Source organism: Eimeria mitis, genomic scaffold (genome assembly GCF_000499745.2).
Source record: "Eimeria mitis Houghton genomic scaffold, Emh_scaff69, whole genome shotgun sequence".
NCBI classification, from domain to species: Eukaryota; Apicomplexa; class Conoidasida; order Eucoccidiorida; family Eimeriidae; genus Eimeria; species Eimeria mitis.
This window is the reverse complement of record NW_013574996.1, coordinates 9,908-37,332: the sequence shown is the minus strand read 5'-3', so window position 1 is coordinate 37,332 and position 27,425 is coordinate 9,908. Positions and strand designations below refer to the sequence as shown.

The following is a 27,425-nucleotide window of genomic DNA, read 5'->3' as shown; positions in this document are numbered from 1 at the left end:
TGAATTCTGAAGTAATTCCAGAACGAAAGCGCATATGGGGGTGTCTACTCACCAAATTCAATCCAAGGAGCATCGTTTGGTGGGAGAAACTCATTTGAGGCGAAAGAAAAACTCGAAGTCAGTACCATGAGAAGCGCAAGGCAAATGAGCCACATGTGCAAGTCCTCCGGCCTAATGAACGGAATACCGCCTCTGCAATTTCTCTTCCTCGTCATTTTCGCAGGTTAGACTTGCTGGAATTTCGGAGTGGCGGGGGTTAAGGTTTGGTCCGAGCTTGTCGCTGTCCTTGTATTGTATACATTCCATCTGTATACATTTTCCTCTATTCGTTCAAATTCTGGAAAATGAAAATGGGAAAGCCACGCATATCGTTCCGTAGATCACTCACACACTACGAACTCCTCCAGCGGTCCATCGGGCACTTCCCAAACGTTCTTTGCAGGGAGATGTACGGTGGGCGGTCGTTCCCTCTTCCCCGTAGAGTTTGTCCCTAACCCACTTCGGCTATTCCGGAGTCGGCTGGCAGGTGGTGTTTCACTCGGAAGCAGTGGAGTACTTTGAACTGCTTCGTTTGGGCACCACCGTAGACCACTGGACGGTTGGGATTAAGACTTAAGTAGGCAAGCGTATCATGCTAGTAAAGGGTTTTCCGCATTTCAAAAATGTTGTGACCCCTTTTGTTGAGGGACTAGTGGTACATGGCATACCACTGGTTCGATTCTTTACAATGAACAACACCTCGTGTGGGCCGAGCAAGACATCCAGCTTCGTGTCCATCGGCCGCCACGTAGGTGAAAGGCTTCAAGATAGAGTCGTAAGAGGCAATCTTTAAGCTCAAATTGAAGGAACACTACGGAAATGGGCGTCGGGAGGAATCAGGAAGACTGATTGGCGGGGTGAGGCGGGCTTGTGAGCTAACATCAAGGATGCCGGCGAAAATGCGCCTAACACAGATCGTAGTCGAGCTCATATACTCAGAATTCCTTCTTAAGCTCAATACTCTATTAATTAATGAGGTTTTAAACAATCAAAATCAACGTCACGTTTGCTAGAAGGCCAATGAACTGCCCCTTCGAGCCGCTCCCCGCTGCCGCTTCGGCTGTGGGGTTTAGGAATGGATGGAGCAGGCACCTCCGATGAAAACCCCCACCTACAGTAGGAAAAACACCGTATTACTACATTAAATAACAAAAGACAACAGCTGCATTATTATTTCCTGATGGAGTTGCCTTGTTGACTTTTCCCAGTTGAGATCGGTGCAGCGCACGAGCAGGAACCATCTCGTTTGGAATAGGAAAACGCTCAACTGCCAGTTACTCCAGGATTTCTACCACGTAGCGTCTGCATCGGGATTTTTACAGCATGATCTAAAAACTCCAGCACTGAGAAGTATTGGGATTGTTGCTGTCTACTCTACGTTATGCAGCGCAGGGGGTTTCGATGTGCTCGCCTGTCCGAAACGGGTTGGTGGCAGCTCGACACAAGCTGTCGTGCACTACGAAACTCACATTGCCGCATAACACAGAGTAGGTAGCAACTATCCCAATACTTTAGCGGCGAACTGTTGCCGTGTTCTGCCTTCACAATTTCAGGCCGACCGGACCCCTCTGCCTGCTTGGGCGGATTGCGCCAAGGGTCCTCGATCTCAGTGCAAAACCGTTCTCATGACGGGAGTCCTCGACCTCATTCACGGAAAATCATGGCCTATAATAAAATTAGAGTAGTATAGATAAGAGTCTGCATAAACCTGGTGACCACTCCAGCCCCCAGGCATTCTGCGCACAGCGGCCCAAGGGGAAGGGCGACAGCCTGGCCGTGAGTTGCATCACACCTCACTGCAACGTTTGCTGCAAGGTAAAGCCACATGCAACCACAACCAAACCTCCTTCTCTGCATGCACTAACACTGTAAACAATTGTTGAACATTTACTTAGCCATCTGCAGGGTGCTTGCACTCATGTATAAATACATGTACAACCCCGGACAGAACATGATACACAGGGAGTTATCCAGAGGATTGTAAATCTGCAGGTGCTGTACCTCGAATAGAGGTATAAAGATCCAAACAGGTGCAGAGTCGCGCAGAAGCTCAGAAAAAACTTTCTGGGCGTAGTAGTTCCCTAACAGTTGAGATTGTCTGCCCATGCCACTCGTGTTTGCGTCTTTACCACTTTTTTCTTGTCTCACCTCTTCATTGTGTTCCAGTCTATTTATACCTGCTGAGGCATTTCACCTTCGCCAGTTAGAATTTCTGCAAAACTTAGTTTGACCCTGCCACACCCCCGCCCGTCTCCCTCTGTAGTGCGAGGTGTCATTCATCCTCCTACCCCACAGAGATTGGGAAGTTTGCCCGCCCATTCCCTTCACTGCCTATACAATCTATTGGCATGCAAGCAATGCAAATCATTATGCGCTGAGCAAATCCCAGCAGAGCCTCTCTGCGCCCTTCGTGGCCACGAAGCATTTTTCATGCATATCTCTTGCAACATCTAAAGTATTTCCGTACTGGAAAAACAATGGTTAGGTACGTTCTTTGTCAAACAATTTCGAATCCATTGTAGGTCCAGCGCTCTTGAAGCTTGATGCTGATTGACACTCGCTTGGTGCGCGGCGATGTTGACTCTAGTGTGTGAGTGGTGTTCTCTGCTCCTTGCTTCGACGGCTTCGTGTGATCATATGCCAGTCAATCAGCCCGCTTGCTGCAGGAAAAAGAATCCATTGCTTGGAGTTATGACCAAGCCCCTGCAGGTGTTACCCAAGCTGTGACGCGGCAGTATGCAGATAGCTGGCCCCCGTCGCAACTGCCACAAATTCGCCAGCAGGCTGCAGCGCGGGGCCGCTACAAGTCCATGAAAATACAAGAACACCGACAGAAGGACTTGCTGAGCTCGTACGGAGTATCCATACAGTCGAGCAGAGAAATGTCTTCTGATGCGTTTTTTTAGCACTTTGTCACATAGAGACCTACTCGCCACGCAATATCCCAGAAATAAGCACGACATTCTGCGCCACTCCGAAAGATAAGAGAAAACGGAGCAGCCTACACGCAGACAACCGCTGGAGGTGGCGCAGCCCCACGTGAAACACACAATGCACACTAAGCAACGGAAACACGCAACGCCGGTTCCCACACGACGATGCTGGCAGCAATGACACAAATGTGAAAAGAAAATCACCCGATCCACTAACACATACACGTAAGCCAAAAACCGATGCCGAAGGGCGCCTTGCCGAGAGCTGGCAGCCTTTATAAAAAGCCAACAAGAAGGAGATGAAAGGGTAGATGAAGCAATCAAAGGGGGAAGAGCTCAACTACCCGAAACACGGTTCTGCCTGCTGGAGTTAGTAAGATAAATACTCAAATAAATGACGATGAACAAACAATGCTGAAAGCATGACTATTAGGAGATGCACATCTTGGAATATTGCGAGCATCTGGCGTGTTGAAGAAGGCGAACACATTGCAACGGTCAGTGTTCCCTTTTAGTTTAATCGCTGTTTCTTGAGGTCCCACAAATTTACTTCCTTCCAATCTGCTAGTATAGACCCTGAAAACCGCTTTTTGCGCACCAGGATTCGTTGATCTCATTCCAGTAGATCTATCGATGGTAAAGAAAATTCAGGCAATTGCTTGCACCAGCAGCGCCTTTGCTTCCGCATCACTTCTGTGGGCCCCTTTACATTCTACTTAATCCATCCGCGCAAAAAAAACGTAGCTTTCGATCGGACTTGCGAAACTCCCCTCTTTACTTTTGTTGGGTCCAGACAATGGGCGGGCTGTAGGTATCATATGCTGCGCTTGCGCGGCCCTATTTACCGGCTAAGGCAGAGAACTTTCCGCGTGCTGGAAACCACAATGGTCTCGCTCTTTTCGAATGGCACATAAATTTTCAACACGCTGGCTGTTCGCCAGCGTCGATAAATACATCAGGAAGGGCAACACCTGAGTTGCGAAAAGCTGTCGCCTAACGTTTTCAAAGGCCCTGCATGATGACAGAACATAAACTTCAAGATACTTTACACAAATTCAGGAGGGCCGTGACACGTGCATCCAGATGTTCACAGCAGCATGCATGACTAAATGCGCGCATGCTCGTGTTCAACAGCACTCACTAGAATTCAAGATGGAACCGAAAAAAACAGAGCGCGTGGTTCTTACCTAACTAACATGATGGAAAACAGGGCGTAAAGGGTGCGACTGAGCATAAAGAACGCTGCGATCTTGAATTCCCAGCCGACAACAGACAGGACGACGATTGTCACTAAAGCCGAACCAACGGAGATAACAAGAATCGTAGCCTCCGGAATGCGTCGCAGGTGCACAGTGACGGCAATGCTAAAGAGTGGAAGGATCAGATGGCCTGTATGTATGCACGCATAAAGTATCACGACCGTCAAAGCCAACCTTCGGTAACAACGCTTCGTGCTCCATCTGCCGCAGTTGGTTGCACATAGAAAAAGAAGCTACAGCTTCCTCTCCCCGTCAGCTTAACTTACCCCCAACTACAAACGTGAGTTCCACACCTTTGGGAATTTTCGTCGCCGCTGTGAAAACGGGCTCTGTCGCCATAATGTAACATCTCCCTAGCAGTTCACAGAATGCGAACGCCGTGCTTCAGCAAACACGCATGCAAACAGCCGCACGCGCAGTATATATATATATATATATATATATATATATATATACATAATTAATGCAAGGCAGAAGAAACATGTAATGCTTACTATGTTACTGCCTGCCCGAGGGCTAGGAGCTGGAACTTCCAGACGTTCTTCCCCCCGCGGCTCTCCATGAATTTCATGGGCAAAATGAGCGCCGACAGAATTGAATATTGCAGTATAGGCTTCCACAAGGCGGCCAGCGTCCTTCTCCATGAAGGCATCTGCAAGCGTACACCGAGGAACTCCAACTCCGCCGCGCTAGTGTCATTGTACCGTTCAATCTGCGAAGGAAAGAGGGAAAACCACAAACGCATTCCGTCTGCCGTGTTTCAGCTGACACAAGACGATAGTAGAGGGGCACGAGTAGGACTTCCTCTCTCAGTATAAACCCCAGGGAGATCAGTTGCGGCAACAAGCAGTTCGTTAGCCAACCCTAGGAGAAGCATTCAAGAGCCTGCAATTTAATAGAATACTCAACTATTATTGTTACAGTTATCCTCCATGCTTACTGCCAGGCTAAGACACTCGACGACGTATCGCCGTGTCATATCAAACAAGCACTGGAGAGCGCAGATGAGCAGGCTGATGTAGCAGATTTCCTTGTAAAAACGAATAATATACTCTGCCCGCCAAAGTAGGTACCATCTCTCGATTGCACTGTCTTCGAACACCCCCCATTTCACCTTCGGCACGACAGCCTGCAGCAGTAACAACAATGGAAATCATGAAAACGCCCACTAAACCAACACACACTTACAAGCAAAACATTGTAAGGTATGCCTGCAGGTTATTGTTTCCCCACACGCCCATATGCCAAGACAAAGACCCTTCTGCTCCCCAATTGTTGCAACATCTTTCCGTGTTCATACCTCCTCCCCACTTCCGTTGCTGGCGTGTGGGTCTCTGCCCTCCACACTGCGGTGTCCTTCCACAGCCCAAGGATGCCGCAGGCAGCCACACGACCGAGTTTCTTCCTGTAGGCGGGGACTGCAACAGAGGACGGAGCAACAGGACAAGGTGGTTGTAGGACCGTGAGTGCATTGGCTGCCACGCTTTGAGACTAAAATGACCTACCACCTTGAAGCATTTGTCGATCTGACCGATCCAAACCGCCAGCCGAGACGCCTCAGCCTGAAGGAGCGCCTTCCGCCTTCGGCTTGCCGACGCTGTTGTGCTGCACCTTCCTGAGAAAAAGCCGACGTTCAACCCCCCATATTATAGAAGATCAAGACGATATCCTGACCGATTCATACTAGGAACTGATGACCAGAACACACCGAAATCAACTCACCCCTTCGGGAAAAGGCTGCGAAGTATCGGCGGGCGGAATCTCGTGAACATTTTCCTCGTTCAGCATCCTGTCCTCCTTAGACGGAAGTTGCCGAAAACACGAGGGTTGCATTGTTGCATCAGAGGCGTTTGTATCCGCGATGGTGGGCTCAAGAAGCTGCAGGCCATCGTGTTGTTGCAAAATTGCATTCTGCTGCGTGCCGAGTAGCGGCTGACCTTTGTTGCAGCTGAACAGAGACGGTGGTATGGCGCTTTCCGCTGACTTGCAGAGATCGCTAGGACAGTGTTCAAGGGATACTGCGCTGCGGAAGAGATATGAGTACCTCTCAACGGTTTTTACAGAGTCAATGCCCGTCAGGGCTGTATAAGCCGCTGCGGGGGAACGCATCCATACGCCAGCCCCGTTTAGAGCTTCGCCTTCAGATTGTGTACTTGCAGCAGGCAGAACTTTTCTGCTGTGCACAGCATTCTCAAAACGACAGCAAACACGTCCGCCGTATGCAGCTGGCAAGGTCATGTCCAGGTACCACATGGAATCCACGTAACCGTAGTGGCAGCTCGGCACCGCGAAAAGCTGAAGCTCCTTCTCCTTATTCCAAACGCCCGAATCTTCTGCATCAAAATTGTCACAGCAATCATCACAACGCTGCATACTGCTTGAAATCAAGATGAAGGGTTTGAAACTTCGTACTGGGGCCTGCTGTTACAGGGAATATCAGCCTTTACCGATCTCAACGACATATCGAAACATGTCATCTTTGCACAAGATAAGGCGGCGGTGCACGGCTTGGAAGTAAAGGGGGGAGCAGTTGTCGAGTTTAGTCCAGTAGCGCCGCGCTAAAGCCAAGGTGGGACTCGTTGCTTTTTTTCGAGAAAAGCCTCGAATTGGGGACGAGGCTCCCACGCTGTTTCTAGTAAACTGTAAGTGTCTTTGCCCAATGGAGGAGGGGTCTGCCGGTCGCAGGAACTCGCCAGTTGGAGCTGTGGTGTGCTGCCTATAGACGTAGAGTAGAAACGAGTGCATCGCTTGGTTCATTGCAGCCTTCGGGGGATCAGCGGACTTAATCCATTTGTCTCTGTAGCCAATATTTGAGCCAACGCATGCATAAGTAGGGCGTGCGGGCCGTTTCGCCTCCCGCAGTTGCCTGTAAAATACCTGCACTATGCGATAGCCCAAATTGCCAACAATAACCGTTATAACAAATGCGTAGAATTTCATCAACGCAACGAAAGGAGGTATTACACTCCAGATAAAGTCCGCAACAGTCATAATTATCAGCGAGAGGCCTTCGCACACGTACAGCAAACAAAGGAACAGCTACTACATGTACAAGCTTGAAAAAGACAGTAGCCCTTTTCGTTTTTGTATGCTTGCGGTAGTACTGACAACAGTCCAGAAACAAAGGTAACATGTTTTTGAGTAGCTGTGCACGATGGGGCTTTGCGCAGCTGTTGCGCGTGCATAATGTAGGAAACGGCACTAGACTACGCATGCAACATATCGTGTTGCGGGCCCCGTACCGCAGAATGTATTTGTTTTCCAGGAGATGTGGTCGGTGAAGAAGTTGAATCCCATGAAGCACATTTGATGCATTACAAACTCGCCAAAGCGAAATGGTAAGCAGGATCGAGGCACTAAAACGGAGAACAAAGACAGAGAGAGGAGCTTCCACTCGGTCTTCTCGCTGTTGAACAGGCGTGCCAATGACCACATTATGACGCACGCCCCAAAAGCAACACTCCAATTAACCACGATCGCTGCGAAGCAGAAAACGCACACCACCACTCAAATGAACAACGGCAGACATGTATACCGAAAATAAATATTGCAGGAAGCATTGTATCATATCTGGAAGACAAACCCTCACCGAACTCAACCCAAAGAGGGCCATCTGTTGGGCGGAACTGATTTGAGGCGAAAGACAGGCTCGACGTCAGGACCATTAGAAGTGCAAAAGAAATGAGCCACATGTGCAGGTCTTCCGGCCGAATGAATGGTCCTCCGCCTTCACAATTCCTGCCTCTTGCCATCTTCAGTCCTATTCCTTTCTTTAGGCCTTATTGTTGATAGTTTGGTCTAATGTTTCTCGCGCCTTTTTATCGAGGCATTCTCGGCTGGCCCCGCCAGCTCAGCAGGAACCATCGGTCGCCTCTCTCTGCCCCGCCGGGCAAATATAGGTGAATGAAGGAATGCAATGTGGTGTATGGGCTATTCGGGAACCCAAAGCTCCTCAACCGAGCCATGGGACTTTCGTCGGTATTCCCTGCAGCCGTCCGTCAGGCAGACGATAAGTAACCGATTGCCGTCTTATCGGCGGTATGGTCACTGCCCTTTGCAGCCCTTGCAGATCCTGCTATCAGGCGGAAAGAAAGAACTTTTTGTGCGGATGTGGCGGTGTAATTTCAACTTTTATGCGGACGCCCGTGGAGCCCATAAAAGCTAAAATTCTTGGGATGCAGAACGCCGCTCAAGACGATCTCCCAATGTCAGTAGAGGCACTGCCGGTTTTCACGAGCATTGTCTTTTTAGTCGAAACAAAGGTGATGTTGCGCATCTCAGAGACGACCACTGATACCCTTCAGCTCAAAGAACGAGCCGTTCTCGTTTGCATCGAGCAAGGCCTGCATCGAAGGCTGCAATCTGTCAGCCTCAGTAGCAGGGGACACCTGGAGGGTAAGTTGGAAATGAACCAAAATAATTGCAAAATAAACAAAACGCATCGCAAATTTCGCTCGAAAAGCCCAGAATCAAGAAGATTGAGATGGACTGACCGGTGCTCCCCGAGGCTGTGGGACAGCTACGCCGGGAACTTCGGTGCGGTGGGGGGACTCTTCGCTTTCTCCATTCCATAATGCTCCCACTTACACCAAAAGTGTGCCTTTGAACCACGCGTCTTTATGGAGAACATTTTTAAGGGAAAATTAGCATCGTATTTGCATGCAGGCTAACGCAGTATGAGTCGACAAAATCTACACCCCCTAAGGTCTCAATACCGGGACATGCATCGACGGCGACAGCAACCACGAGGAAGTGTCCCACATATCATGAAAATATTGCTCCGCAACTCCAAAAGCATGTAATCAAATAAACAGCTGACGTATTGGCTTTCCTATTTGGATGCTTCAACCTATCGTTACGGGTAAACGGGCGCCAAGGCGCACGGAGCAGGATGCCGTGTGGGGGCAAGTGCAGCGTGCCAAGCATTAACAAATAAATCCCATTGCGACGAATAGTCACTTCCCTACAAAATAGGCTTCCAACTGTCAGCACACAAGTTGCTTCCATGCATGAGAGGCTACGCGGGTATCCCGCGAACGGGCCGCCGTGCACTGCGATGTTATCTCCATGCTGTCATATATCTAGCCGCAAGCAAGTATCGTAGTCCTCAATGTCCACTCTTCTGTGGAAGCGTATATCTGGTCATGCATTTAGCTGCAAGGAAGCATCATTTCCACATAGTCCACTTTCCTGTGAACACGGACATTCCCATCGTGTATTATGGGTCTTTATTATGGCTCTCAAGAACTGAGCCAGAGGGCTCAGCCTGCCTAGGGCGCTGGCTCAACACAATTTACCGAGAACTTGTCTACAGTGCAACGCTCATTTTGCACAATTTCTAGGGCAAGTGTGCATGTAGGACGCTGCAACAGCAGTTTACGGGGAGTGGTGGCCTTTCGTCGAAAAAGATTCAAAAATGTCAAAAGAAAAGAAAAAGGCGCTTCCTCGGTCGTTCACCCAACATCTTCTACAGTCCTCAGATGTCCATGCTACAATTTGAAACATTTCCAATCGACTAAATACTAACTCTATTAATGAATAATCTCCAACCCCCAACAGCAGGGGGCAGCCGGGGCTGCTGTTGTTTGCGGGCACAGCCCCTGGATTGGTTTCATTCTTCATTAGGCCGCCTTGCATGTCCGCGACCGGCAGATGGCGAACCTCCAACGATAACAAACAGAACCAGATCTAGTTGTGTCGCGTTCCCCTCAGAACTATACGTAGAAGAAACCGCACGTTCACTTAAAAGTCGGCTTTTGGACGTGGCGCTTTTTCGGTGGCCGATGATCCAGTCCCACAGCATCTTGCACATTGTAAATACCTGGAGGCAACCCCGACACGGACCAAAAGAAGCTCAGGCATGCTGCATGCTGCCGATGCATACACAAGGCATTCACGAATTTTACTTCCCGAAAGTAGGACCGTTATGAAAGGCTACTTAAGAAAGTGCCACGTAAACAGCGTCACGGCTTGCCTGCTTGGTTCAAAATGCTCAGAAGTTCATCCTTGATTCTTCGAGCCACCACAGGACCCCTGTAGATCTGTGCAAACGCAACAGCAGCTATACTATGGTCTCCATGCAGAGTCGCGTCAAAGCCGCCCCCGGGAACACTTATACCTTAATCCGGTGCATGGGCCAAACGAGGGGGACTGAACGGTTGATCATGTAGGAGCAACTCAGTGGCGCTTTGGGTCGTACCAAGGAAGAGTACACCTCAACTGCGCTGGCGCCGGCTCTGATTCTCTGGTAAGCATCCAACCCAGTTTCGATGCCCCCACTCTGTGTCGCATAGCAGCAGAAACTGAACTAATGATGCGTTTGAACGGAATGTGTAGCGTATTGCAAATACAATAGTGTACTGTGCTGACTGCTTCTTCTGTACTGACCCTGGTATGAGAAGTCAGCCAGGAGAATGGGAGGACAGCAACAGAGCCATTGAACTCCCGTTCTAGTGTTCTCTACACTAAGCTCACAGCGATGATTGCGACTTGGCCGTTGGTCATCTTGTACATATCCGAAACGCACTGAGTCGCCATGGCCTTTAGAGGCCTACCGCTCAGGCCCCCCGTCTCCTGTTTACTTTTGCTCTGAAGGGACTCTGGGCGCTGGATCTGCAGGAAGGCAAATACCTCGACACAGTGCACAAATTACAACCCGAAGCGGACTTACGGAATCAACTGTCCTAAACCAGAAGCCGCAAAACGTGTACCGAGCACAGTCTCCCGATCAATAGTGGTGCGCAAACGCAAGACCCTTTGGTCAGCGCCGTGGGGTCGCAACTGACGCAGCCGCTGTGAAACGTAAGGAGTCGGTAAAACACCTTCACCAACTAGCGGTTTAGGGCCATGTCCGTATTCCTTACGGTTGTATTTGTCACAATAAGCCCGTCCAGGCCCGTCTCAAGCGCCTGCAAACATGAGAAGGAACAGCCGCTGTGCGTGCACAGTAGCCAGAGCCGCAGTAGTGTCGAAGCACCCCCCACTGAGGGAAAATATGAAAATTTGCCTGTAGCGAAGAAAAGAGGTTGAATAGAACTTACGACATCCGCAATATCCCGTTTCTCCTGATCCGTCAAATCTGGCTGTTAACCCAGATGCATAAACAAAGGCACACAGGAATGCCCACACCATTTCAACTGGTAGTGAATGGAAGCTGGAACTGCCAGAGTGTCTGGCGTGCTCTTGATGCTTTTGAAGAGGACTTGCACACTACTAGCACCGTAAGCAACGCGGGAAGGTGAAACGTCCTAGTCTAGGTGGGGCTGTTGCTGCGGTTTCGTAGTGCTTGGCTCATAAGGCTGCCTAACCGCGATTTTAACAAACAGGAGCGGGCGCCTTCCTGTTTGGGTCGGGAAGAAGTCGTGAGCCTTGTGTGCGATATCGTGTGGCGCATGGTTCGCTCTCTCCTCGACGCCTTCGGGCTGGGAAGGTTTAGTCTCGTGTATCTTCTGCTTCTGCTCCAGCTTGTCTAGTTCACTTTGTGCGGCGACGATGATGCTGCGGAGGTGGTCCCGCTGCTGCAGGGCCCGGAGTCCTTGTGTGTTAGGAGAGCTCAGATTAATGACTAAATAATCGGCAAAGCGACCGACGCGTCTGATCCCTTCACGGATGTCTTCTTCCGCCTGTTCCGTGTCCTTGTTTTTGCCTGAGGGAGCGGCATCCAGATGTTCTTCTTTATCGGCCGGTTGCCATTCGCTGGGCATCAGTCTGTCACCTCACCCAAGCACAAGCGCGCCCAACTCTTGCCTACCTATGTTGACACCTAAGACACAACGCCGCGCCAGGCGGTCTTGCCACCGGTCGACCGACGCCCTCTTCAGGCGGGGCTCCGCGACGTCTAGTCCAGCGCTGCGGAGACAGTGGGCATGAATCCATTGTGGGTGCATTTCGGCTGATAGTTCACTCTTAGAAACATCCCCATTCGTCAGATTCTTCAAAGAACAGCAGGGATCACAACTGAGTTGATTCCTACGTCAGCAAGGCCAAAAGTACTGGCTACGCATCGACTAGATCGAGTTAAACTTGTATAGCCCTCACCTGTTGAAGCCACAGCGATTTATTATTGCCCGGTCCTCGGTTAAACGAAATATGCGAGGCTTTGGGTTGCCGGGCTGCGGCTTAGGTGTGATAGTCCCAACTTCTACAAAGCCGAATCCCATTCTGTGGACAAGGCATATGCATGAGTGGATGCATCCGTTTTATGTGCCTGCAACCAGCATACGGTTCCCAGGCTAACTGTGGACTTTCAGAGCAGAAATGGGACCAACATGCGCACTTGCAGAAGCCTAAGGGGGCCTGAGCGTCCTTATCGAAGCCCGCCGCCAAACCGACCGGGGTGTGGAAAGTGACGCCTTTTATATTGACGCTGAGCTCGGGATCATCCCTGAAGCACACCGCCACAAATTACAGCTACCACTAAACGGACTTCGCGAAGTAAGCGGCACAACACCGTTGCGTTCGCTCTTTCAAGTTCCCTTCAAGCTTCTGGCCAGCGCAAACGGGCGATTAGCCATAAGACTGTAATAAATCCCCAACAGTAGCAACCGGTTTATGAAGAGGTGCAGGGTAGCCCAGGCATCAGCAATAGTAACTACTTGAGAGCGTAGTTCCTGTGTACAAGATAGCTTTTCCGACGCATATGCATGGAGATCCAAGTGACTATGCGACACGTTGTCAAATAGATAACGCCACAGAGACCCACACTTTCGCTTTTGCAAGCATCAGTACATGGCTGCATCGGTGCAAGCGTGTACATGCATGTGCGCGAAAGCGCAGGAGGCGTCGCCAATATCACCTTTCGAGATCATAGGGTAGGTATCCCCGGGCGGCCAACCACATGACAACGTGGTGAGCCATCTCTGGGTCTGGAAAGTTTTCAGGGAGCAGTTCATAAAGAAGCTCCAGCAGACCGTCCATGTGACGTATGAAGCCCGAGCTGACGTCAGAAGCGGCGTAGGCAAGATACATTAGCGCTCCACCAGTCAGAAGAAAGCCCAGCAGCATTTTCTGCAACATGCAACCAACAACAACACGAAGTAGATATGTTCGAAGGCCTTGATCTCCAACATCGGTTTCCAGGCATAATCCATCTTCCCGTGCATTCTGCATTTACGCGTGGCTGCAAGCATACAGGCATCAACACGTAACTGTATCGGATAATGGCTTGGCCTGCGTTGATCGATAGACGACTTCACTATTTCTGACGCAGAAGGCAAATGGGGCAGCAAGTGACTTCTGCGTGGTATTTTTATTACCCCATAGAAATTATTTCTTTTAATGAGTTTCCTTCTTTCTTTTTCAAGGTCCTCCATATCAATTTCGACTAGACGGGGACTGGGAGACCCGGGAACGGCAGAATCTGCACGGTCAGCCAACGAACCATCGCCGGTCACAGGCCTCGTTACGAGCCCGTCCGCTGAGGCAGCAGCATCTCGGCCCGTGGTCGTGGCTATGCTTCTTTGAACGAAGACCGCCAGTGTCTGTTGTTTACGATGTAGCGAGCGGGAAAGGATGGCTTCGCGCAGTTCCGGAGAGGGCGGAAAAGCAGCCCCCTTGCACGCAGTATACGCGGTTGTCCGTAAGTCCGATGATTTACTCAGACTCAGCAATAACGGGGGACAAGCTTGGCTTGGCCTGGAGAGTTGCGGCGATTCGCCGCAAACAGGCTTTGAGTTCAACAGAGTCGACGTCCAACGTACGGAGAGTAAGGTCCTGAAGTGAATACGACCTGCGGAGTGTCCAAATGCCAGCAGATGCGACATGGTTGGTTTCTCGAGACGGCCTCGTAAGACTACAGACGGATCCAACTTCCCATCTGGCGTATCTACACCACCTCAGGCTATCTGATAATTAGATTTCGCGTTTCCAACCAGAAGGCATTCATAATACTTCAGAACAGGGAATCGCGGGTTCTACCATGTCTGTGCATGCAACGCATGATCGCCATCAAAGGCAGCCACTAGACAGGTGAAAAAACCACTGATCTCGGAACAGCAATGGAAATATGTAAAAACATTCCATATGGAATGAGGGAGGCGGCATTTAGATGTTTTGTGGAGCTGGCGATCGAGACCTGCTGAGGTTCGGGGACCTCCAGCTGGGCCCCTCTTGAAGTGTGTGTTTCTTAGTGAAGCGGCTTATTTGAAACAGAATGTTTTAAATCGTATTTGAGAGCCGCAGAATCGAATGATTTTGTTGAGTTTCGTGATAGGCTGCTGAATTCCCGGTTGAAGCTCAGTGGCAAGGACCCCGTTTCGAGTAGACGCCGCATTCATCTTCCTTCCGCCTACCAAGCGTTTCTGCAGCTTGCGCTTGCTGCTGAAATGGACCGGAAGGAACGCTCCAGTTGCCCTTGTTCAGCCACACCTACCCAGAGCGATCCAACTCGCAGCCGATGCGCGAACGGTCGAGTGCTGCCTCCCAGTAGAGAACAGATGGGAAGAGCCTCGTGGAAGGTGCTGCATGCAGCTGCAGCTCAATTTCCGCATGAACCTGTGAGTATACCTGCCGTCCGTTACGTTTCAGCTCCACTGCATCCATGGATGCTAGTCGCCACGAACTGTCGTTCTGTACAAGGCGGTCAGTGATCGGCGGCGTGGGCGAACGACGCACCCATCTAAGGCATTCCATATTTGCTGGTTTTGTGTGTTGAGTTGTGCAGAGTACGGAAGAGCGGCGAGCGACGCTGAGCTGGTTGTTGTGTTTTTCGTGTCTGTACCCGTGTCATGTATGCAGAGAGGCATTCCTGCCAATCATTAGAAGCGATCCCCCGATGCCAACCTCCCAGGAAGCTCTGGTTTTCTGGGCCTGCCGCGTTCACAATGCGGTCAACGAAGATCTGTCCCTCCCATTGTTCAACTGCAGCGATCGCCGCCTCTACATGCAGTGCCAAAGCTGAAGCCTCTCGAGATGGCGAAACTTAATGAACTGATTCGTCCCATTGCATGGTGCAAAGCAAAGAAGTTTCGTTGCAAAGCTTTGCGAGGGAGAAGGTAGGATGTGCCTGTATGTTGCCCACGTCCATCAAGTCCATTAAGAAGAAAAACATTACCTCTGGTCATGAAGCGCCGTGGAGGCAGTTTTCACGAGCCTTGTTTCTAGTTTGTGCGCCTGCTGCCGCATGCATTTGCATGCAGGCAGAGAGCTACATGTTTTTTTTGGGTGAAACCAGCGCCAAACAAAAAAATGAAGTGTTGAGCGTTGTGTCAATGTGCTCGAAATCGGCTTGTTCGCAATTGGCCGGACCGAGCTCAGGCCAATGTGCTTTCATTTTTACTACAGTACTTGAACATTTTTGTTTTCGTCAGACTTTGTATTAGTCCTGTTGACGGGCAGCTGCAGCTGCCGCTGCGACACGAGACCCGCCTCCTTAAAGAAACGGGAGGGATTGAGGGGATGATTTGCCTTATCGGCCAGGGGAGCCGTGAGGAGCAGAAACCGTTTAGCCCGTGTCAGTGCCACGTAGCAAACCCGCCGCTCCTCCATGAGGTGAAAATGTTGTTCGTTTCCTGAGGCTTGCCGCACTATTGTTGCTTCCGCTTGGCGCAGTGCTTCAGGCTTCGGCGGTTTCTCAGCGAAGCTCGCAATCAAACGACCCACGAAATCTGCCAGCGGCTGGTTGCCACCAAGCCCCATGGGCAGCGTCCTGCAGTGCATGCACACGGGTTCGAAGGAAAAAAGTATATGATTAAGGCTGATGTAAATAAAAGCCAGCATCCTGCAGCGCATGCGCGCGGGGTTGACTCAGCAACTGTGTGAGCAGATACATCCATATAAAAGCACAACGGAGACAAGGGTGTACCGGCACCTCGTGCCGGAAAAAGCTGCGAGAGACGAGCAGGGGCAGTCGTACCCTTCGTTGGCTCTTGCAACAATAACTACTTGCCACTCCAGGCCTTTGGCTTGGTGAATAGTAGAGAGCGTAACAGCATTCGTGGCTTTTTGCTGTAAGAACCGTCCAGCATCTGCATCTCGCAGGAGTCTGAGGATGCAGTCTGCTGCTGTTGCCTGCTGCCAGTTGGGTGAGTAGGCCTCTGCAGCTCGCAGCAAGCCGAGAACATCTGCGAACACTTCCGATCCATACAACTTGGACAGTTCCCGCAGGGAGGCCTCCGTTTGGGTGTCCGCTCCTTTGATGTCTCCAGAAGGCTGCGCGTCATCCGAAGCCGCTGCTTTCCTTTTGCTACGGCGTGTCTTGCCGCCTGCCGCAGCAGCGCCAGCAGACGTCCCAACGTTCTGCAGTTGCGGAATCGCAGAGTCAGCCGTGCCACCGGCGCCTTCGCTTTCTGCGAGGCCTCCTCGACGCGAGCGCTGCGCATGCCTTCTATGGGCGAAGAACTCACCCAACCCCAAGGGACCAAGCAGGACCTCCAGAACTGCCTTGACAGAAACAGGCGAGTCTGACATGGAGCGCAGCCTGTTGATTGCCTTAGCAAAGGATGCCAGGGACTCCACCTGATTCGCACGCAGTCGTGCAGCCTCAGTTGCTGCCACTGCATCTGCGTGTGCCGGGGGCATTTCCGGGATTTCATCTTTCACCCCGGCGGAACGCAGCACACGGCACAATGCAGCAAAGAGAGACACACACAGAGGGGTTCCGCAGAGTATCCTTTGAGCGCCTGGAGCCCACGGGACGTTTTCCCAAGGCATTTCAACGACGCTGCGGGAGATGTCTGGCTCTGCAGTTGAATGGTCAGCGGATGCGTTCTGCACCCGCTTTAGAGCCAAGAGGGTCTTTGCCCCGACCCGCCTCAGCGGCCTGTTCAGCACGCGAATAAAGGAGGCGTCATGGTGCGGGTCGACTGCCAAACGGAGGTAGGAGAGAAGGTCAAGGACATCCGGACGTAAGAACACCTCCGCCCCTGCATTCCTTCTTGAACTCGTGCTGCTCAAGGGGAGGCCCCCAACGGGCAACTCCAGATCCGCCAAGCCCACGGCTGGAAACAACACCGCCGGGTCGACAGGTCTGTTGGGGTCTCCGAGCGCTAAGCTGTCTTCTCCGTCATGCGCTGATTTTGAAGAGAAAGGAAAAGAAGGCAAGCAGGCAGCGCGTTGTATGCGGGAGTTCATCAGGAGGTTCTGGAGGTCCAATAAGGCGCTGTTTGTGCGGCAAAGAACAGCGAAGTCATCCCATCGCAGGCTGTAATGCTGTTTTAGACAGAGAATATACCTCAAGATATATTGCGCCTCCAAGCTCTGCGAAGGCAGAAATGCCCCGTGTACGTGACCTTCCGGTGGACACTTACTGTCTTTTATGCCTGCATCTCTGGTTACGGGGCCCTCCCGCTCCCCGCCTATATCAATATTTGCATTGCCCTGAGGAGTGGAACTGCGGAGAAGATGCTCATCCCCGGGCGAGTCATGAAAAGAGTACAGTGCCTTCGAAATGCGAAATGGCCAGTTGAAACTGACGAGAGACAAACTGTGACGCACCACCGCGGGCACGGAACGGTAGTTGCAGGCCAGGAAAAACTCTCGGTAGTCGGGGAAGTTGCGCTTGAATTCGTGAAATATCTGGATGAACAACAAAACCGGAGCTTAGGTACAATGCACAAAGCTGGAAAAGCATCGCAATAGCTACCTCAGACACTCAGCTAGCTAGCTAGCTAGGTTAAGGCTGCGGGGCCAGTCTTACCCCTGTATGCGTGCCTCTCCATTTGTAAATAGACTGGTCGTCATCTCCTACGACGGTAACGCCTCCTCGCCTCAGTGTAGAGTTTACGAGGGCAGGAGCCCCGGTTGCAGTGTAGGCTGCATGTGTGTTTGGGGGCCTCTGCAAGGCGAGAAGACAAATGAACTTGAACTGGTTGCTGTTCGTGTCTTGGAACTCGTCGACGACCAGGTAGGGCCATTGTGCGCCCAACTCGGCGCGCGCTGCCGGTGGTTCTAGGAGCCTGAGCGCCTTAACGGTTAGATCAGTGAAGTCCAGGAGGGGCGGTTGCTGCTCCCTGAGGTGTTTTTCGTACTGAGAGAACAGGCGAAAGAGCACCGAGCCAGCCGACCGTTCTCGCTGCAGCAGCTCGGGAATGAACTTCATGCTCCGGATCCTCTTGCGGAGTTCCTCCGCCTCCTTGCTAGTGGAACTGTTGAAGGCGCTGTTGTCGAAGCATTGGAAACCAGACACTCGAGCATCTCCCTCATCATCTGAATATCCGTCGTCCTCCTCGCTCGACACCTCCGGGACATCTGGACTGCCGCGCAGCGCTGCACTTATGCTCCGAGCTCCCGAATTTCCAAGGCGCCGCGCCTCCGCTCTTTTCTCATTGTCAATGAGGGTGCGAAGTATTGACAGCTGTTGAAACTGATTGAGAACCCGAAAGTCGCGCGGAACCCCTACATACCCTCCATAGCATTTAAGGAGTCTCACAAAAAAGGAATGGAATGTTCCTACAAACAGATCCCTCTCGCCAATCTCGCACACACCCACATTGGGGCTCGAGCCACTCGCCGGTGTGCGCCGGTCCTTCAGCACGCCTTCAAGACCTCCGCGGACGCGGCGCTCGAGTTCTGTGGCGCTCTTTTTGGTGAAGGTCAAAGCAGCCAGAGGCCGACAGCCTTGTAGCAGCAGACCCACAATGCGCGCTGTTATTGTGCTTGTTTTGCCTGCCACAAGCACACAAGCGGAGGCAAACAATGCCAATAGCTGGATGCTAAAGCCGTAGATCGGCGACCTGGGTTGATCGTTAGGACAAACAGTATTCAGAGGCAAATAGCCCGTCAACAGCAACAAAGAAAAAGATAAGCGAACTGGCGCATGCACAAGACTATGACTGGAGCTACACGAGCCAGAGCATCCAACATCGCCTCTTCTGCACCGTTGCAGTATCTGCTAATCTCAGGCAATGACGCTGCTGCTGCGCAGGCAATCCCTCCTATCTTTACGGGCCGAATCTTACCTGCTCCCGGACCGGCTAGGACGCATACGCTGGAGTGTGGTGGTGCGTTGACGACTTTTGCTTGCTCTGGAGACAGGGCCCCAAACAACGCTCCATGCTGCGGCAGAAGAGATGGCGAGCTATTACTCCTGTTGCTTGTATACTGCATTTCTTCTTTTGTAGCTGCCCCTGCACCCGCCGATGCCGTGTGCAGCGTGGTCGAGTGGGAGAAGGAAGGGGCGCAACTGTCAGAAGAGGGGCCCCCTGATACTTGTGAAACACGCTGTTGCTTCAGGGGCTGCTCATGATCTAAAGGAGGCGCCGGACCGCTGGGCGCAAGCACAGGACCCCAGCCGCCCCTGAGGCAGGCACCCTCAGTGGCAACACCATGCTTCTGCGGCTGAGCAGCAATCGGCGAGGGCCGAACCACAGCGCTGTGTCGGGTTACAGCAGTGAAGTTCGAACTGCTATCAAGATAGCTGCCGCTGCTGCTGCTGCTGCTGCCACTTGCGTTGTTGCTGCTGCTGCTGCTGCCGCTTCTGTTGCCGCTGTTGCTGTTGCCACTTTTGCTGCTACTGCTAAATGCAACAAATTGGTGTCTATCAAGATCTAGTTTTTCACGAGCAACTTCAGGCACGGGGCAGACGTTTGACCGGCTTGCCGAAGCACTTTGACGGTGCGCATGGTCCGGTTCCCGCTGCGACTGATGCTGCTGCTCTTCCTGGTGCTGCGGATGCTTACATTGATATTGCTGGTCCTGATGCTGTTCGCGATGCTGCCACTGCAGCTGGGGCTCGTGCTGGTGCTGCTGTAGTTGGTGCTCGTCGTGCTCTTGGTGGCGTTCATGTTGCTCTAGTTGCTGATGCTGGTGTTCTTGCTGCTGATGTCGGTGTCCTTGCTGCTGCTGTTGGTGTTGTCGCTGCTGTTGTGTTGGCTCTTGCTGCCAATGAACCGGCAAGGCTGTGCGAAGGACGAGTCTTGTATGTTTTCGAGTGTCTGCTGGCTGCTGCAGACGGCAGTTGGTCTCCCAAGGTCTTTTCGGATGCGGTGCACAGTTAAACATGCCCTCATCGCGAGCTGAGGATCTGTGATCTGTTCCAGTAGGAAGACCAAAGCCACCCTGGGGGACTGCTAAGCGGGGGCCTCCTGGCTGCGACTCAGCATGGGGGTATCTGTTGTGGTCTTGGGTTCCGGTTCTTTGGTTGACAGCTACACTCAAATGATTACTAGTATTATTTGTTGCAGAAGGAAACGTGGCATTGGGACCAAAAGGCGGCGCGAAGGAATTGTGTGTGCTTGGTTTGTTGTCTGGGTTGTGAAGCTGCTGCTGCCCTTTGCATGCGCTCTGGTGCCCCGGCGGCGGCCTGGGAGCTTGGGGGTGCGGGTGGGTCCAGAGAGGGGCCCCCGTCTTAGGAGTGGTCCCTGTTGGTGCTGAGGGTCTTGGATGCCCTTGAGACTGTACAGAGGGGGCCAAGGGCAAGCTGCATGTAATGTTGGGGGCCTGCTGCAGCAGCAACGCTTTCTGTGAGCCATCCCTCATCCTCCCCAGGAGCCACCGGGTGGCTTGCTCGGGGGCAGTGCTCCCCGCTGCTGCTGCAGCCGCATGATGTTGCTGAGACTTGGGCAGCGGATGAGGCATTGTGGCAATGCCTATTCCGCTTTGACAAGCACGTGTATACCTACGCCATTCCGTTCAAAACGAGCGCAGCACACTCCTGAGGTGCCGCCTAAGGGGTGGAAAAGGGGGATACAACGACAAGCGGAGTAGGAGGGGCTCGCTTAGCTGCTGAATGAGCAACACAGAAGTGGGATGATTTATATACGAACTCTTTTCGTTGGGAAATTCAATGGCTCGCGATGAACGTAGCAACAGCAGGGTTCAAACCGACGGCAAATGGCAGGCGGATGTGGGCCTAGCAGCTGTTGGAATAACATAAAGAAGCTGTAATCGACACCTTACCAAAGGTGTGCTGAGGCAGATGTACGTTTTTTCCTCAGCGTTTCGACGAAACAAACTCTTGGGGTTACCACTCTAAACAGTCCCATGGCGAGCAATCAACACAGCCGTATATATATAATATCATCGTGGAAACTACATATGAAAAAAGAAACGAAACGCTCTATAATTAGTCTCTTGTTGAGCAGAACTGCCTATGGCCCCCCCACCCACCAGAACAACACCCAGCCCTAACGTTTGGGTGGTTGTTTGTCTTGTGGTCTTTGCTCGCTGAAATCAGTTGGTGGCAGCATTCCTTAAAAAAGCTGCTTATAGATTCACATTTTGGAAATGAATTGAACAAGTGAACCTATTGTACAGCTGATAAAAACACCGTTTCCATCCACGGTGTGCCGACACGCACAACTGAGTGGCATCGATGCTACAGAACTGCATCGTCCCCCTTCTTTCTTCCTGCACGCCCAAGCAGCTTAGTGGAACTCCAGTTAGAGGAATTTCAATATAATAACTGCCAGAACTCGGTTGCTGCTTTTGTAATGCCTCGCTTAGTTTGTTGTTTTACAACCAACGAGCTTCCCGCTGATAGTCGCATCGCAGGCATAATTAGTTGAGGCAGTTCACTTGCAGATTACCCCTCTGGCATTGACTAAACCTCCTCAAGGTACACCTTTCGAACTCGAATACACGCACCCCGTTGCCTGAGACCCCACTGGGGTTATGGGCACACCTCGTATCTTCTATATACCTACACTTTTATCTCCGGCTATATATAGGTTTGTCAATATCACCTGCCATAACACACGTTGGATTAATCTGGTGGCACTGCCGTCATCCCTACGGACCTCGTGCTTGATCACTCTGTAACGACGGTCGTCGACCGTAGCCAACGACCACCTTTAGCTACAGAAGAGTCAAACTACATGTCAAAAGAGTGTCAGAAAAGCTGCTGACATGCCGTTTAGTCTCCAGAGTTCCTGCTCACACCGGCAGAAGGGACTCCGCCTGCTGCAGAGTGGGCGAACTGTCAGAAGTTGCAGCACGGAGTGCTACAACCCCTGCGTCAGGCAGTACCAGACGCCAGCTTACCCCACCCGCCTTTTGATATACGCAGTAAAACTATAGAGAATTGGCGAACGCTCACTTAGCCCTCAGCACACAGCCTGGGCGTAAGCAGAAGCACGTGCATCAATCTCAGACAATGATACGTCTACCGTTCCATTCGGCACTTTGCAAAAGGCAGATGCACTGCGAGGACAAGGGGGTCGCCAGAGGGGCCTTCACCCCGAGCACAGCGAGGGAAAAAAATATTATATGGGGGGAAAAGGTGACCGGCATCGGCCGATTCTGTTTATTTTGTTCCTGTTGCTGCCGACCCGCCTCTCGTTGCCGCAAGCCCGTGCAGTGGAATGACTCTCGCTTACCCAAGGCGCTCCGTATTTTGTGTCGGGGCCCCGTGCGATTTCATGATCGGGGCATCCCAACCAAAGCAAAAAGATGTTGTGCCGCGCCGCCGACGCGAAACGGCAACTCGCGAGGCTGGGAGGCCAGGCAGCCCCAACAAGGAGGCTGCGGAATAGGAAGAAATGAAAGTGTTGTGAGCGACGACATACGGCTCCAGCAGGGAAACGCACGAGAAGCAACTGCAGTTCGCTCTTGTATGCACAGTGCGCAGGCTTCGGTGGTACCAACATGCTCTGAGGCTTTCTCGGTTTATTCGAAAGTTACACTTACCACTGAGTTTTACGATCAATCGCCCCAGTGACACTTGTGAGTTGAATCACTTGTTGAAGCACCAGGAGAAGCGTTTCTCCGTTTTCTCGCCGTGCAAACCACACGATGCATGCACCCGGTCCGCTGCATGACCCGTCAGTGTGTGGAAATCCACGTGTCGTGTGGATCACAGAAACCCCTGAGCCTCTAAGCACGCCCAAAGTTCCTTTCCTCTGCTGGTGGCACACGCTTCCCAAATGCAGAATGCAGTATACATATAGCATGCCAAGCATCCGATTAAATGTAAAGTAAATTGCAAGGAATAGGCGTTTACGCCTTGTACTGAGGCTAGGAAAAACCAGTAGAAATACAGCTGCGAATGAAGCCGCTCTCGCAAAGGCGTCTTCCTACTTCCCTGGACAGACGCAGTGAAGTGCTACTAATGAACCGTGCTGAGTAAAGAAGGGCTTTCGCGGTCTACTGCCCAGTCAACAGTAGACAATGAGATCAACTATTCGGGATTGAAACTGCCTCTAGAAACAGCAGTTCGGAGAAAAAAGAGACACTGACAGCCGCGGTGCAGTATATTTGCCTTACGCAATCCGTCGTCGTTCGAACGAAGACGCACTCTCTCCTTCCTACTCTAACCGTTTTGTCTTATGGTGATTACTGTTTGCTACTCTCCCGTCTTCTTCGTCGGCTTCCTGAAAAGAGTGCCAGCTCTCGATAAGATGCCTTTCGATATCTTTTTCACTGATCTATATTCAGCAGCAGCTTTGGGGGTGCTACCTTCTTCGTCTGTTTTTTCTTTCTTCTGTTGACGGCGGCGCCTTGATTGTTTGATCTTTGCATGCTTCATTTTGGTTTCCTCATGAGTTTTCTCATTTCCATGAGCCGGCGACGCCTCAGGTGGCGAACTTACGGGGGAGTCTGTCCTTTCGCCGCCCCCACGATGATTCTTGAGGGCCGGCCGCACCGAACTCTCCCTAGCAGCTGTCACCGAACTCTCCCTAGCAGCTGTCACCGAACTCTCCTTAGCAGCTCTCTCGGGGGTTTTTGAAGACATTCTCCTTCGGAGGGTCTCATCAGGCGTCGCAGCCGCTTCACGCGGCCTGCGTCTCGGCGAACGGCTGCGCTTGCTGGCGTCAGGAGCAACGGCACCAGCCGTTGTGGGGCTAGGAGTTTCCAGCTGGGAAAGAAAGGAGGAGTCTGCGTGGCTCTGTTGCTTTTCTTGCTGGCCACTCCTCTGTTCAGCTCTTCGGCTTGACTCGCGATGGCCGCGTCTGCGGCTGTCTCTGCTGCGGTCTTGCTGGGAATGACGGCGACGTTCTTTGTGCGGCGAAGTGACTTTGGAGGGAGAATCATCGCTGCGCAAGCCTGTTGTTTTTCTGTGGGAAATTGTTGAGTCCCTTCGGTGTTGAAGCTGCGCTTCTGAAGAGTCACGGCGCCCTGCAGGGCGCTGGCGAAGGTTTGGTAGTTGCGCAGTGGTCCTGTTGATCGCTTCTTTCCACATTACAGCGGGTGTAATCCCTGCACATATGCGAACGCAATACAAAACATGCGTTTTCGACCACGCACATACTTATGTATCTGCACACAGCTCCCGCAAACACTGAAGCTTATAATAAAGACGGAACAAGTACATTGTTGCTACTGCTGCTGGTACTTGCTGGTGAGATGCATTTAAACAATGTGCAGGGACGTGAGTAACTTAGATCTGAAAACAGCGGCACGGCTTTTAGCTCACCTCGCTGGGCAGCGTAAGCATCAAGCTTCATGCGCACCCGATGGACAATAAGTTCGTGTTTGTCTACTATCATGGGCGGGCCGTGAGTAGAGCTCAGTCTACCAAGGCCAACTACCCAGCTAAGACCACATGCAATGCACAGCACCACCTCTGGCCCCAAAAAATATGTACAGTGTATATCTATATATATGCAAATCTTACAGCTGTTCAGCAGCACCCGAGGTGATCTAGGGAAAGGCTACACAGAAAGTGGTGCAGGTAAATCCACAACCCGTCAACGGATATGCCTTACTCCTGAGCGACATCGTCCGACTTGGCTCGGAATTCGAAGGTGTCTTTCAGCGTACGTACAGTAAAGCACCGCCAAGGATATGGAAACTGAGAAGATGAAGCCTTTTCTCCTTTGGGTCCGTGAAGACTCCACAAAAATGCAGAGCTCGAGGTCCCGAAGTCAATACCGATGATGTCCTGCGAAGCCACACAAAGCGATAGTCATGGCGCATTCAATATTGTTGAATCCATGCACTCACAAGCAACTAATTGCCAATGTGGAACAAGCTGAAGTCTGGTTGCTGCGCAGATTCAGTGGCGTACTTTGACACTGAATTGGTCTCCTTTCTTGAAGCCCCTCTTGCCTGCCAGGTCTTCAGTCCACATGACTACTCCTCGCTTGAACAGCTGCGCACGCATTCAAGAGAACATAATAATTTGCATTACCGTGCAATTAACATTCCATCCATCTGATGCAGACAGAAGTCCCGAAGAAACAAGCTGTGCATATGACGCAGAGCAAAACTGCGTGCAGAAAGAATCTGTGAACCGCCTGCACTGGGCCGCCAATGGCACCAAGCAAATATGGCCTTTTGAGGCCGCAAGAACATATATCATGGCTCCTGAGATACAGCGACGGGAGCAGCGGAGCCCGTTCACTATGTACGCTGCTCTTTTCAGCAGCCCTGCACGATTTCTATTAGTTTGCATATGGTTGCGAAAGAAGAGTTGAGCAACACACTAGAAGCTGAGACAACAGAATATTATGTAATGCACCCGCACCTTAATGTAACGCGGTTCAGGCCTGCGGTTGGCGGATTTGGTCAGCAGTTCAATAACCCCGCCAACGCGCATTGTGCGGAGTTCCTGACACACGGTCCGCCGGCTGCATCTGCCGTAGGCGGGCGCAGTGCGTATAATCCTTTTGGAAATCCTTCTGTTCTTTTGTGCTTGACGTTGCAATTTGCGGCTGACGGAGGAAACCTGCCGCCGAAGGTCGGCCGCCTCTGCCTCCCGCTGCTGTAAGTCGGCTTCAAGCTTCTTTCGCTGCTTCCCGGCTTGTTCGAACTCGCGTTCCAACACCGCCACCTCTTCCTGCCGAGCCAGCCGCAGAGCCTCCATCTGAGGATACAGTCCACAACTAGCAGACCGATGTGCATAGATGTCGTTCGCACTACTCCACAGCTGCAATGGGGAGCTCACTGAACTCTTTCACTCAAGGCACCTAGAGAGCACGAGCCTGCTAGTTTATTGCATCCCTGCAGGTGCATCTCCTGCTCCTGGTGGCGGACCTGCTGAGATAATTCACTGACAGCTGACGCGTCCGCCGCTCCTCGATCAAGCTGAGAGAAGACGGCGAGGGCTGTACGTTCTGCCGCCTCGAGAATTGAGAGAGCTTTGGCTTTTCTTTCTTCAACTTCCCTGTGCCAGGTTTCCATATCNCTGCCGCCTCGAGAATTGAGAGAGCTTTGGCTTTTCTTTCTTCAACTTCCCTGTGCCAGGTTTCCATATCCTGTTCCTCTGCTTCCGTCTCAGCTGAAAGAGCCTGAAAGTCCTTGGCGAGCTTTCGTAACGATTCCAGCTTGTCTTGTTGCAAGCGCGGGGCCTGCATTTCGGCGGCTTGCTGCTTCAACGCTGCCTGTGCGGCTTCTAAGGCCTCTCGGGTCTTGCGGTGCTCTTCCTGTTCCTTCTCGAGCAGAGTTGCGCTACCTTCTGAGCTCGCCATCAGCTTAGACATTTCTTTTTCCTTAGCTGCCAACGCGGCCCTCAACTCTTCCACCTGTTGCTCCGCAGCGTTCGCTCTGTCTCTTTCTTTGCGCCTCTGCACTTCTTTCTCCTGCAGGGCCCCAAAACAACAAATGGTCAAACGAACTGTACGTACGCTGTGCGTAAGCTCGAGTCTCACAGAAAATGGTGCAAAACGCAGGCGGAAAAGGCCTGTATCCATCTGCCTCTACCTTAGTCAAGTCGCAGTGCCCTGTCTACAACTCTTCGCTTCAAATGCGTTTCAAGTAACCAGCTCGATACGAANAGTCAAGTCGCAGTGCCCTGTCTACAACTCTTCGCTTCAAATGCGTTTCAAGTAACCAGCTCGATACGAAGTCCCATGTATGCAGCAGCAGTAGAAATGAGTGGAGATGTTGCAGTGACGCACTAGCATTTGAACGTCGAGGGTGTCTAGGCAGCGCTGAGCATAAGCTAATTCCGCCTCTTTGGTTTGCAACAGGGCTTCTGCTTTCTGTGCCTTGCTCTGGGCTACGCGGAGGCCGTCTTCGAAGGAGCTCCGTTTCTCCTCTGCCTCCTGCAAGTAGTGCAATAGCTGAGAGTAGCGCTGTTGCAGCGTCGTTGCCTGCTGGTCTCGCTGTTGGCGACAGCTTCTTTCAAGCAGCCTTTTATTCGTCTCCGCCTCTACTCTTTCCTGTAGATCCTTCAGTTGCTCCTCCGCCTGCAGGTGCTGGGCCCGCTCCTTACGCCTGTCCACCCAAACACATACATACAACGTCGGGATTTGTCTCTGAATGCTTCTGCATGCTTCTGAATCCCCATAGTGGCAGCGATTGCTTACTCGGCGGCCTCCCGTTGTTTCAGGGCTTCCACTGCGTCCTCATGCTGTTTCTTCAAGGCCATATTATTAAG

The 27,425-nt window shown here is 51.8% G+C and overlaps 3 protein-coding genes across 3 annotated transcripts in view; all 3 read right to left on the bottom strand.

The window, feature by feature from the left end:
* Positions 1 to 3,820: 3,820 nt before the first annotated feature.
* On the bottom strand, positions 3,821 to 7,983 carry EMH_0061460 (uncharacterized protein; the record flags this gene model as incomplete). Its single annotated transcript, XM_013501448.1, has 11 exons — positions 3,821 to 3,983; positions 4,160 to 4,361; positions 4,498 to 4,613; positions 4,726 to 4,943; positions 5,172 to 5,360; positions 5,532 to 5,649; positions 5,737 to 5,846; positions 5,954 to 6,564; positions 6,679 to 7,239; positions 7,474 to 7,710; positions 7,821 to 7,983. The coding sequence occupies 11 exons, from the start codon at positions 7,981 to 7,983 to the stop codon at positions 3,821 to 3,823; spliced, it is 2,688 nt and encodes an 895-aa protein (XP_013356902.1).
* Positions 7,984 to 10,194: 2,211 nt separating this feature from the next.
* On the bottom strand, positions 10,195 to 20,743 carry EMH_0061350 (dihydroorotate dehydrogenase, putative; the record flags this gene model as incomplete). Its single annotated transcript, XM_013501447.1, has 16 exons — positions 10,195 to 10,272; positions 10,431 to 10,511; positions 10,706 to 10,843; positions 11,095 to 11,139; positions 11,272 to 11,313; positions 11,539 to 11,876; positions 11,982 to 12,079; positions 12,269 to 12,391; positions 12,507 to 12,614; positions 13,026 to 13,237; positions 13,486 to 13,589; positions 14,521 to 14,596; positions 15,515 to 15,875; positions 16,083 to 17,743; positions 17,865 to 18,832; positions 19,138 to 20,743. The coding sequence occupies 16 exons, from the start codon at positions 20,741 to 20,743 to the stop codon at positions 10,195 to 10,197; spliced, it is 6,039 nt and encodes a 2,012-aa protein (XP_013356901.1).
* A 2,704-nt stretch (positions 20,744 to 23,447) lies between these two features.
* The window catches only part of EMH_0061240 (uncharacterized protein), a gene marked incomplete at both ends in the record, with an annotated part of 6,433 nt that continues 2,455 nt past the window's right edge, over positions 23,448 to 27,425 (bottom strand). Inside the window, 8 exon segments of the mRNA XM_013501446.1 lie at positions 23,448 to 24,301; positions 24,519 to 24,637; positions 24,811 to 24,986; positions 25,113 to 25,196; positions 25,572 to 25,910; positions 26,098 to 26,230; positions 26,234 to 26,625; positions 26,944 to 27,262. Coding sequence (XP_013356900.1) covers positions 23,448 to 24,301; positions 24,519 to 24,637; positions 24,811 to 24,986; positions 25,113 to 25,196; positions 25,572 to 25,910; positions 26,098 to 26,230; positions 26,234 to 26,625; positions 26,944 to 27,262 — 2,416 coding nt within the window.